General features: G+C 42.0%; 1 protein-coding gene across 1 annotated transcript in view; it reads left to right on the top strand.

The window, feature by feature from the left end:
• The first annotated feature begins 2,241 nt into the window (after window positions 1-2,241).
• Window positions 2,242-12,623, top strand: part of ILRUN (inflammation and lipid regulator with UBA-like and NBR1-like domains) — a 32,970-nt gene continuing 22,588 nt past the window's right edge. The window contains exon 1 of the mRNA XM_035122274.3: window positions 2,242-2,579. Coding sequence (XP_034978165.1) covers window positions 2,422-2,579 — 158 coding nt within the window. The 5' untranslated portion in view covers window positions 2,242-2,421. The remainder of the gene's footprint in view (window positions 2,580-12,623) is intronic.

Genomic DNA, 12,623 nt, shown 5'->3' with positions numbered 1-12,623 from the left:
CAATTGGTCTGTTCTTCCTTTAACAGACTACCCTGATTTCATCTTAAATTTGTGTTTCAATACTCACTGTAAAAATATTGAAAAACAAAACACTGGTGTCAATATTACATATCAGCTTTTGAACCATCTGTGTTTCAAACAGTACAGTTTTTCCAGCTTCCTACCTACTTTAAGTCAAGGCTAACCTGATTATAGGGCAGGTTGGAGGCCTCATAATGGGTGGTGGATTCAAGCAGAATTTTGGACAAAATATGTGATCCGACCATAGTTCTCAGGCTTCCAGCAGCAGCAGTTGGGAAAGCGGCTCGAAAATGTAACCAGGCATACATATTGTGCCCAGGCCCCTGAAACATCTCGTCCTCCACATCTTCAAGGAGTGAAAATATTAAAACTAGACATGATTTGAATCTAATCCTGCCTAAGGTTCTTTCCCCCACATAATAGATAAAACCTTCTCCAAAGAGATGGACTACTACAATTGACTTGATTATCAAATGCTTCCTTTTTATGCTGGATGGTGTATGATTGGCACTGTCATTCTAAACACTTGGGACACAATCCCAAGGACAGTTAGCTTTAAATAGTAATAGAATGAATGCATATTATTAAAAATAATACACCTACTTTTTAGATCTAAAGAATTAGTTGAAATAAATTACCATTTATTAGTGGCCATTTAACTTATTTTTGTCATTGGCTATATAACAATTTAGATATATGAGTCAGGTGAATTAATTTTCTATAATTGCATGACAAAGATTTTGTCAAATGATTACTTGTATTTAATTTGAGAACTTCCGCAGTTACCCAGCACAATGAAATGCACAGATATGTTGTGTATATTTAATGTTTTCATAGCTGCATACCTCTTTTATGTTTTTTCCCTTTGAACATACCTACAACTATGTTGTGAAATGCAGTGAACTGCATTTGCATCAGTGTTTCTTTTTGAAACTGAAAATGCTAAAATGCTTTGTCTCTATCAGATCTGTAAAAACCGACCCTTCTGGCAAAACCAGATTAGCAAATTTAAACTGGCTTGCCTAGTTTAAACAACCAAGGCTGCAGTTTTAGGCTGTAATCCTAACCAGATCTACTCAGAAGTAAATCCTATTGGAGTCAATGGGGGCTTTCTACCAAGTCAGTGGGTTTAAGATTGCAGTCTTACCTAGGGGCAAGCAAGCTCCATTGAATTCAGTGTGACTTCTGAGTAGACATGGTTAGGATTGTAGCTTTAGGCTATGAACCTACACACATTTACCAAGGAGTAAACCACAGAGCCTAGGGCTTGCCGATCAGAAGGTCGGCGATTCAAATCCCCATGATGGGGTGAGCGTTGTTCGTTCCCAGCTCCTGCCCACCTAGCAGTTCGAAAGCATGTCAAAGTTCAAGTAGATAAATAGGTACCGCTACGGTGGGAGGGTAAACGGTGTTTCCGTGTGCCGCTCTGGTTCACCAGAAGCAGCTTAGTCATGCTGACCACATGACCTGGAAGCTATCTGCGGACAAACACCAGCTCCCACGGCCTATAGAGTGAGATGAACGCCGCAACCCGAGTTGTCCGCAACTGGACCTAACGGTCAAGGGTACCTTTAAACCCTATTGAATTTAGTGTGGCTTACTTCTGTGTAGACATGTACGTCTATGTTACATGGTATTGGATGTGTGAAGGCTTACTAAACTCAGCGAGACTTATTTATGAATATACCGTACATGCCTAGCAGTTGCACATGTTTCTTAAAAGTATCACGATCAGCTTTCACTTGTTTTTATTTTCTCGTCACTTTTAAATTTTATTTTAGCTTTCAATGCCAAACTGGATACCAGTGTCAGAAATCTCATTTAAAAAACAACATCCAAAACACCCTGTGTTTATTGAGAGTATTTTAGTTAGGGTATACAACGTAGTTAACACTAAGGGTTAAATCCCCTCCGTATTACAAGAGAAAGCAAAGGGCAGCAGCCGAACAGAAATGCCGCTTCTACAAAGGATACAATCTGATGCACACTTATTTGGAAGCAAGGAGCCCCGCTGGGCTCAATGGCACATACTTTCGAGTAAACACGCGTAGGATCGGGTTATACAAGCCTCGCTGCTCAAATTTACCAATAATAAAAAAGCCCCTTAAGCGCAGCTTATCTGCATCCAGAAACCTCCGCCCCTTCCGCCCCCCCTTTACTGCATTGGGCTGTTTTGTGTTTTGGTACCCTCTGCTATGATGTCATCACGTCTGTGAGGTCACGGCGCGTGGTGACGCAAGCAACGTCGGCGTGCCCTGCGTGCTACTCGCTCGCTTGCTTTTCTCGTTCGTTCCCCCTCCCCCCCATGCAGCTCTGAGGAGGCGGTAGTGGCGGCTCGCGGGCAGCCCGGGGCCTAGTGGAAGGGGCCGGGCTGGCGCGGGCAGAGGGGCTCCCGTCGCCATGGAGGGGATGGAAGTGGACCTGGACGCCGAGTTGATGCAGAAGTTCAGCTGCCTGGGAACCACCGACAAGGACGTGCTCATTGGCGAGTTCCAGCGACTTCTCGGCTTTCAGCTCAGCCCCGCCGGCTGCGCCTTCTTCCTGGACATGACGAACTGGTACAGCCCTGAGGGGAAGCAGGGCAGCGCGCGGGGAGGCGGGTGGGTAAGGTGGGCCGCGGCTGGGAGGGCGCGTGGGTTGACAGGGCGTCTTGGCCGTGTCTTCTTGGGAGGGCTGAGCACAGGAGGCCCTGGCGGGGCTGACTTTGCCAGGCCCAGCTCGCTCTCCCAGTCCTGGGGAAGTTGCCCCGCCAAGGAAGTCCGGGCGAGGGCTGCATCCCCGAACGCGCTGGCGGCGGGGGAGCAGCGTCGCGTCTCCCCTCTCTAAGGTGGACCAGCTCCGTCCAATGTAAACAACCTCAATGTGACGCGTCTTCACTCGCGGAGCATGTCATACAAGTGCCGCCAAAATATAAAGGAGCAGTAGTCTCTTCTCTCCCCCCTCCCCCCCGGCCGTCTGTAAAGGCATTTGGATGAGGCCCTCTTTGGTCAGGAGTAGGCGTCATCTTGGGTCCAAATCCGTGGGTCTTGTTGTTCTCCTTAAAGGCTTCGTGCTTCGTGACAGGTTCTGTCATGTTATGGTTTCGTTTCTAATTGTCTCTCTCTATATTCAGCATTGCAAAAGGGGTCTGTTAGTTAGAGTGAAAGCCAGAGTGCAAGTTCACAGGCCAGATGTTTTCTTCTTAGCTGGAATACAGTTCATTTAATCCCAGGTTCAGAGTTTGGGAAAACATATTCTCTTGGGATTGTTTACTAGTTTCTTCTGCCAGGCTTATACAGAGATACTACTGTAATTAAAAGTTGACAGTGTCTGAAATCTGTGGTCAGCTGTCATGGATTTATGTATAATAAGATATTGATTTGTTCTCCTTTTGAGTGTTTTACTTCACAGCTACCCTGTGAGGTTGACTAGTCATGTTATTATTATTTTTCTGTTGGGGATTTCAAGCTCACGGGCTGTGCAGTGAGTTCATGATAGAAGCAAGGCTTGGATTTCTAGATCTAATCCCAGTTCTCTATCAGTAGGATCACACTCTAAACATTGGAGGTCAAATAATTTATGGGCAATTGTGGACCATGGGTTGGGCCAATCACATCTGTATGGGCCACAGTTGAAAAGTCTGGAATCATACGAATCACAACTTTAATTACAACTTCCTAAAGAATGTTGAATTCTCAGGTTTGTAAACTAAAGGTTCTAAAAAGCCATGCCTACAGCATGTGAGAATGTGGTGGAGAAGTGTGGTGTTGGAGCATGTTTTCAGTGGCTAGCTCTTCCTGTATCTTCCTCATACTTTTCCTGCTATCACTCTACCGGTACTACCTGCATAAACTTCCTCAATCCCTTCACCCACCAACTTTGCTTTACAAAAATGCCACTCTATTAAAAATATTATAATTGGAACTAAATACAAAAATGTGTGTACACATATAAAGTAACTTTGAGCATGGGGGTATCCAACACCTTGATAGCAAATTGAAGCTCAAACAGCTGAACAAGGGAGCATGAAAAGTATATTCTTGCCACATTTCAACCATACATGGAAATCCAGTTGAAATTAATAAAGTAAACATGCTTAGGATTGGACTGATAAATAAGACACCAGTAACTGGTTTTCTGCCTGGTGTATCATTTCTTTATTTTATTTGTCCGGTATGTATTTTACACTTTTTCCAAGGATCTCAGCTTGGTGTGCATAAGCGTCTCATTTTATCCCAAGAAAAATAAGAGGTAGGTATGGTTATGCCTAGACTAGAACCTGGTCTCTGTAGATGAGAGAAGCTAGTGTCTGGAATATACAATTTCAAAATGTAGGTGGGGACTTGCATAATTGCATGCTTCACTACAGAAAGCAAGTAAGTCAAGAAGAAACCTACGATGGCACTCTCTATCTTTACATCTACCTACCATAGTTCACTGTGTGAAAGGTTTTATTTTGGTGTGTAGCAACATTTTTACGGGAGCCCCCACTTGCTGTCTGATGTTGTGGCCCTTGGAAAAGGGTGTGCCCCAGCTGTAGAGTACAGGTATGCTAAAAATAATGGGTTTATTTCATTACACTTCCAGTTAAAAGATCCCTGGTATCAATATTCATAAAGATGCTCTCTTTGAGATACTAGAGATCTGCATCTAATCTGTGTCACAGATAGTGGGTTAAATTAACCAGTCTTCTACTTAGGGCATGTAAAGCCATACTATAGGAGGAGATCAAATGTTTCTTTTTAAATTTTAAAATAACCAAAGTTCCATGTTATGTCTGAACTTTGGCTAGTTCAATATTTATGCAATGATTTGTGAACAATCTAGGATCATCAACCATGGTTTGACCTGTTGGAACTAACCATAATCTAAACTAACTACAGTTCCCAGAGTTTAAACACAACATAGGAGAGCATGCATGAAAGTATGCAAGACTGACATTTGTTGTAGCTTGTGCACATTATGCTAAATTCTGGTTTAGGACATGTTCTTCTATCCAAACTGGCCTTTATTGTTACATTATCCAGCTTGCTACAACTTTCAGTCTTCCCCACTCCTGGCCATGTTCCCATCTTTTGTCTGTTTACTACCGGTAGTAGGTAAGTAGTATTTTCATGCCAACAACTGCCAAATGCACCATCAAGAGTGGCTGTTTGGGGAGATGTTGAACGCTTCCTCTAGTAATAAGTGAAGTGGCCAGTCTTCGGCATAGTTCTCATAGTTATCTAGTGTTAAGTCTGAGAGCAGAATCTAATGTTGTATGAGCAGAGGGTTCTGCAACCTTTGGGAGCAGATCTTGAGGATGAATGGAGAGCTGTGAAGGGGAGGGAGAGGAAATATGAAATGTGTTTTCGCTGATCACATTTGGATAATGCTGGATACAACCTGAAGGGTGAGGTGGGGGACTGCCCACACCCAGAACTACTTATAAAACCAGATATGCAGCTGAATTCTGTAGGACTTCCATTGAACAGTGTTGGTGTGTGTTGTAATAGCATCAAATAAAAAAACACACACACATGTTTCTGACTGCCCATATCTGCCTGCCTGCCTGTTGGTTGAGAGAAAGATTAGGTCAGGAGTGGAAAACCTTGGATAGGGGGCGGGGTGGGGGCAAATGTGGCCTTCCAGTCCTCTCTGTCTGACAGTTGGGACCCGTCTTAGACTATTCCCGCTATTCAGGCTATGCCTCTCTCCAGCACTGTTCCATGCCCTCCTCAGGTTTTTTTGTCTGGCTGGAATGTGTTCGTGAACAATGATAATGTCTCTTGTTTTCCTGGATGGAGGGGTGTGTGTGTGTATATATTTGTACCGTATTTGTGTATGTATAGAAACCTCTGACTTTTGTATGGCTGGAATATAGCCTACCAGACAGCAGTAAGAGTTGCTGCATAACACTTTGGCTCTGTCATTCCTTGTGGCCCACTGAAGGCTCCCCAAAAGGGTTTGGGCTGAAAAGTTTCTTACTGCTGAGTTAGGTGCTCCTCTCACTAGTTCAGTATCTGTAGCCATTGGCATATCAGTGTCCAGATTCCCATATCTGTCTTGGTAAAAGTGAGGAGGGGTAGTCTTGTAAGGGTTGAAGGGTATACTCTGATCTGCTTCTTCTAATTTGCTCCCCCCGCCCCATTTTGTGTCCCTACATTATATGTGGAGAATTCTGTCCTTGCATCCCTGTTAAAACTTGTGGAGTAGAATTTCTGGTAGGTGTCTTGTGTTCAGAGGCCTGTAGTAAGACTCCTGTAGGGAGTCTGAAAAAATAGGTGTTGTACAGGTGCCATTCGTCCTTTTCTGTTTGAGTCCGTTAACCTTGAGAACGTGTGTAGTTTACCCAAATGGCATCTTTTGAGCTTCAAAAGCAATTTTCCATATTTTTCTTTCTTATTTTTATGTACTGATGAGTTCCATAGGTTTGTAGCTGAATTTTCCCCAGGAATACTATTTGATGCATGAGCTGACTTTTCTTGCTGTATCATATGTATCTAGTGTTATGATGGGTTACTAGGTAAATATGGCCATACATGTATACATGGAACTACCGTAGTCATGATCTTATTCTCTAGCCTGGTTAGTCAGTGGGATACATCAGTATGTGCTATTTTCTGCTGCTCACAATTGTAACACTGATGCAAGAAGAAGGATAGACACTATGCAGGTAAACATTAAATTGGCACTCATCTAACCTGCTCTTTGTAAGTCTTTGTTCTCCCCCTTACTTTTGGCCCTCTAGTACCCAGTAGTGCCAGTATAGTTGAGTTGATGTACCTGTGTAACTGCAGTCCTCTTCCTGTGTTTTTAGTAGCTTGGGAGCTGCTACAGAATGGCACCTTTCACCACTGCTCAGTAATACAAAGAAAGAAAGAAAGAAAGAAAGAAAGAAAGAAAGAAAGAAAGAAAGAAAGAAAAACCAAGGGTACATGAGAGCTGCTTGCCATGGCTTCTTGCCTCACCACTATCATTCCTCCATACAATTGAAATAATGATGGAAGGGAAAGGAGATGTAGTATTGATTCCTTCTACATTACCCTGAACTTTGGCTATTGAATAATGTTCAAAGGAGTCATGCTGCAAAATCTTATTGCACCACTGTGGCTATATTTCCCAGGAGATGTGGCACAGAATCATGGGGTGGGCTTCTTATGTGAAACCACTGAAAGTAACAGTGAAAGATCTTCTCTTGTTTTGACGTCTCTTCCATTCCTGTTAGCTGCACCAGAATGGCCTGCTGACGATCTACCTGCAAAAGACCTTAATTGCAGCCCTGTAATGTTTACAGTCTCTGAACAATACACTATATGATAGGACTGTGTTTAGATTAAAAATATTTTTTAAAGTACAGTACTGTACTGTTTTGTCCTTTGAGTTACATAATTTCACTTGCTCTGAAAATATATGACATTGCACTTTGTAGGATAACTCCCCCCCAGCTTTACTGTAACTACCCTGTGATTCTTGGATGAAGGGTGGTATTGAAATTTAATAAATAATAATAATAACTTGTGGTCACTAATATGTCCACAGGAACAGTATTCCATTGCCTTGCAACATAAGTGTTATTATTTGATACTGGATAGTACTTTACAAAGAGCCTGGTTGTTGTTGTTTTAAAAAAGGTTACTCAGTCTGAATACTGTGTTAGATATTTGGGTGTATAGCAAAGATATTTTACTGCCAGTTCATCTATGAGAAGTTCTGCTGTTTATTCAATGCTATGCTTAATATGCTGAGCATACATTCCATTCTTTTCTTCTCCACCAGGTGATATGTAATCTAGAAAGCCTGCTGACTTTGAAAACATATCTAGCACCTTAAGTTTAGATACTGTGATTAGTGAGCTGTCTTGAGCCAATTTAGCATTTAACATTTTCTAACTCCTTTAATGTTATGCTTCAACTTGTCTGAACATGTTCTAGTTCTACAATGGTGTAGAGTTGCCATCTGTCTGGTTTTAAACTGGTCTAATTGTAGGTTTCACCTCTTTTTTTGCTTGGGTGGTGATTGTTTTATTTTTAACTCATTCACAGTGGCCAGTAAAATTTGCATTTCTTTAAATGAATTGTATACATACACACATGAGTGGACTCTTTTGTTTTGAAGTTGAACAACCTCCCTGCAGTAAAGTTTACTGTAATTTAAAGATACTAGACTGTAGTGGTTTTTAAAAAGTGTATATTCTAAGCAAATACTGTACCTGCTTTTTAGAGACTGTGATAGAGTTGTGGCATTGTGGCATGACTCTGGGATGAAACAGTTTATCCTGACACATTTCATTCTGGATTCAGACCTGGTTATGGGACTGATGGATGACCTGATAGATCACCGTGATGGATGACCTTTATCTTGGGAAGGGCAAGGAATATGTCCCTGTTATTCTTGTTTGATTTCTCAGTGGTTTTAGATGTTATTAAGCATGGCAACCTTCTGAACCCACTTAGTGTGGTAAGTATTAGAGGCAGGATTGGATTAAAAGAATAGCGTTGGATGATTGTCTTTCAGTCACCTGGCAATAGTGCTGTAAGGTGGCATAGGATACTATCTTGTCTCCAAGGCTGTTTAATATTTATATGAAGCCATTGGAGATATGGAGTGAGGTGTCATTATTACACTGATACCCAGCTCTATTTCTCTGTAACATCTGAATCAGGGGAACTCATGGACATTCAGTGAGCCTGCATGTTGGAAAATTAAGATAAAGACAGTACTTCTTCACGCAGTGCATAACTGTGGAACTTGCTCCCACAGGAGGTGTTGTCTCTTCCAACTCTACAACTCTATAACTCTATGATTCTTTGATCTAGTTGAGATTCCTGCATTGCAGGGGATTCGACTAGATGCCCCTCAGGATCCCTTCCAACTCTGCAATTCTCAGATTCTGTGTAAGTCCTGAACTGGTACCTAGACTCAGTGTGCTAGATGAGGGACAATAAACTGAATTTGGCAAGATGGGTGGGTGTTTCCTGAATCTGGATAATTGGTCAGTTGCCTGCTTTGGATAGGGTCATACTCCCCCTGAAAGATCAGATTCATGGTCTGGGTGTGCTTCTTGATCCATCTGCCACTATTGGAGTGTTTTCTATGACAGCTGTGTCTATTTCTGGACCAGGATAGCCTGACTGCTGTCATCCATGTGCTGGTAACTCCCAGGCTAGATTACTGCAATGTGCTCTATGTAGGGCTTCCCTTGAGGTTGGTCTGCAAGCTACAGCTGATGCAAAATGTGACTGCTCAACTGCTTACTGGGGCAGCATATCGCGAACATGTTGCCTCTGTTGAAAGAATCAGACTGGCTGCCAGTTAGCTACCGGGCTATGTTCTTTGTGCTGCTTTATAAAGTCCTAGACAGCTACTGTAGGGATCATGATACCTGAAAGAGCATATCACTTGTTATATATCCAATAAATCACTGTACTTTGAAAGTCAGGGCTTCCTGCAGATACCATCTTATCAGGAAGTCTGTTCCATATAATGTAGTAATTGGGCTGTTCATGTGGTGGTCCCTATCCTTGTTCATGTGATGGTCCCTATCCTTTGGAATTCTCCCCTTGAATGTGCTGTCTCTTTATTTTTTTTTGGTACCTACTAAAGACCTTCCTCTTTCAACAAGCCTTTTAAACTGAGATCTTTCCCAGTCTGCATCTGTACTGAGATTGTTTTAAATATGTTTGTATTGGTTTATCACTTACTACTTGCAGCCCTGTGCTCCTGTGGTAAGAAAGGCAGAACATAAAGTAAATAAATATACTTTGGGGGGCATTGGATAAGAGGGATTGGTAAAAATCTGAAGCACTTCTGCTGGTCCTGAGCAGCTATTGAATACAACACATTGAGTGTTTGACATATGTGGTATTGATTACATCTAGGCTGCTAGCTAAACCTATTTCTCACTGAAATCACTGTGACAAGTTAGTGATGACTTGAGTCCCATTGATTCAGTGGGGCGTAAGTGCAACTAACTTACGGTAGTCTGGATGCAATCCAATGAACCTAATGTCTAGACTTGCTGCTGTTGATCCTTTCATTTCACTTTCACTATAGGATCTGCTCTGGACCCACCATAAGTGCTTTGCCTGGCTGGAATGTCCTTAAAAAATAGGGGCATTTTTGCCATTCAAGTATTTTATTGCTTTTTCACATAAAATAAACATAATTTGAAATATAAGCAACAACAATAGCAGCTAGTCTCTTGCTTGCTTGGATAGAGGAGAATAAGGGAGGTAGCATGGAAAAACATGGCTTTTGGGTAGCTGGCTGGAATGTTGTACAAAACGTTTATTCTGCCTGTTTGTGCTTCTGACTTGCTCCTTTGCTAGGGGGTAAGTATCCTGTCTTTAATTGAGGTAGTGGTGGGGGAAAACCACCACAGATACTGTAAACATGAAGCTGGCTGTGTTCCCTTTCCTGGGCAAAAAACCAGCATCAGCATTCAAAGATGCAAATTCTCCGCTTGCACCCACATTGGGGGATGTTTTCATCAGCCAAACCTGCCAGGTGAATGGGGAAGAGAGACAGGGTGTGTGTTTTTTAAAAGTATGCCAAACTTTTATTAGATCGCCCTAGAAGAGGGAAAGTGGGGGGCAAAGCTAAGTCAGATTCCTCTAGACACGTCAACACAGACAGAGAAGAGTTGCGGGTGGGATCACAGTCATTCCCAGATTAAAATTGTAACCCCACAAAAATCTTTCCTTAAAAATGTTTGGTGCTGGTAGCGTGGAATTGACACCTCCCACTCCACTTAACATTTCCAGTCCAGCCTGTGGAGAGGCACAGGTTCCCTATCCCAGATCTAGACATTATGAACCTGGTTGGGTCTGGAAATTTCAAGGTGGGTGATACACTGAAGCAGTTATTTGTTAAAATAGTTAAGAGATTTTTGCAGGATTTCAGAATTTGAGCAGCAGAGAAGGTAAAGTTAGTCTTGGTGCTTTGAAGTGCTATATAGGTTGACTCAGTTCCTGACCTTGCACCATTTTCAGATTTTTCTCTGCTAATGTGAGAACTAGAAATTGATTTCTTCTAGAATAAAAACTGGGGTTCTTTGAAAACTAGATACATCATGCTGCAGTGCTTATACAGTACATGAAAAATGCACCCTGTTGCAAGCATTTTCTATGCAGATATTCAAACAACAAAATTCAAATACATTTTATTTCTAAATATGTTTCCTAGATTCCTAACAGGCAGGATTCAAAAACATTGATATGTTGTAAGCACTAGCATATTTTTTGCCTCGCAATCCAGATTTGGTGTCTAGAGAAAACTGGCCGATGATCAGTGACCGAGTGCATCCAGTGTTCTCTGTGTGCATGCTCCCCTGCATCCAGGAGGCATCTGTTGCAATGATGGCATTGCATTTTATGCAATACTACAATGGTAGTACCGGTATCTGTTTCCTCCCACCCACCACCCAGCCTTTTCAAGCTTGGAAACATTGATATATCACAGGTACTGGTAGCTGCATTCTGCTTTTTTTAGTTGAGGCGGAGCAGGGGGGATACGGCAAACATAATATGTTTTGTCCCCAGACAGAAAGAAGGTGAGCAGTGTTGGTGGCTGAATATGGGGTATTTAATAGGGCTTCTGAGCCCCCCCCCCAGTTTAGTATTTTCAACAATTTTGTATAATGGCTCTCTTACACTCTTCTGAGGAGCTAACTAGCTTCATTTAAAAGGAGTATCAACAGAGACTTTTTCTACAGACCACGTGGTGAGTCATACTCAGTGTTGTACAGATACACGTTGTACAAATCTAACTAAATTATAAGAAAAGATGCTAGAGTAACTAAGCTAGGCTGAAGAGGGCAGGTAAGGAGAAGAAGCTTGAGGCAACTAAACATAGTAATCAAAGGACTCTTTCTGCTCCCTTGGACAAGACTAGGATTCACAATAAATGGGTTATTTGAAATGAATATGTATACATAGAATTTGTAAAGCGATGTTTTCAGTAAGATTTCTTACATGGATACAAATAAACTTGAGAGGGAGGGCGGGTGGGCAGGGGTTAGGTGGCAGAATTCCCAGATGCTTTAAGTAGCCCTGAGGCACAAAAGCTCGTTTTATAGTATATCAGTTTCATTTCTGCTACAAACTTTGATAGGCAGCCCTGTGGAAATTTTGTTCTTCAAAGTTCATGCTTGACTGTGGACATGCCTTTTGTACTGCTACTGCTGGTGGGGGGTGAAATATTATCTTGCCATTCCCAAGGGTTTCATTGAAAAGGTTTGAAAGTGTATCTAGTCATAGAATAATAGAAACATAGAATTGTAGAGTTGGAAGGGACCCCGAGGGTCATCTAGTCAGTTTCTTGAAATAGGGTGCAGTTCCGAAGTGGATGTTTACACTGATTATCTTTGCTTAAAATTGAATGAACTAAGAAAAAAATGCTGTTTGAATTGTTACTGGTTCTTTAATCTTATGACTTTGAAGGTATTCACCATTGTTGTTTTCTCTCCCAGGTTTCTGTACAGACTCTGTGGGCGTATCCTAGAATAGCTCTGTGGCAATGAGCACTTGTTCATTTGAACTTCAGTCAGACATTTGCTTTGTCATCCTGACTCTGCTGATGTTTCTCCCCCCACCCTTGCTCTTTTCTAATATTTCCATTTTAAAAAATTTACTCTAGAATTT

Source organism: Zootoca vivipara, chromosome 7, assembly GCF_965207765.1.
Source record: "Zootoca vivipara chromosome 7, rZooViv2.hap1.1, whole genome shotgun sequence".
Taxonomy (NCBI): Eukaryota; Metazoa; Chordata; class Lepidosauria; order Squamata; family Lacertidae; genus Zootoca; species Zootoca vivipara.
Note: the sequence above shows the minus strand (reverse complement) of the source record. Positions and strands in the feature narration are given on the sequence as shown.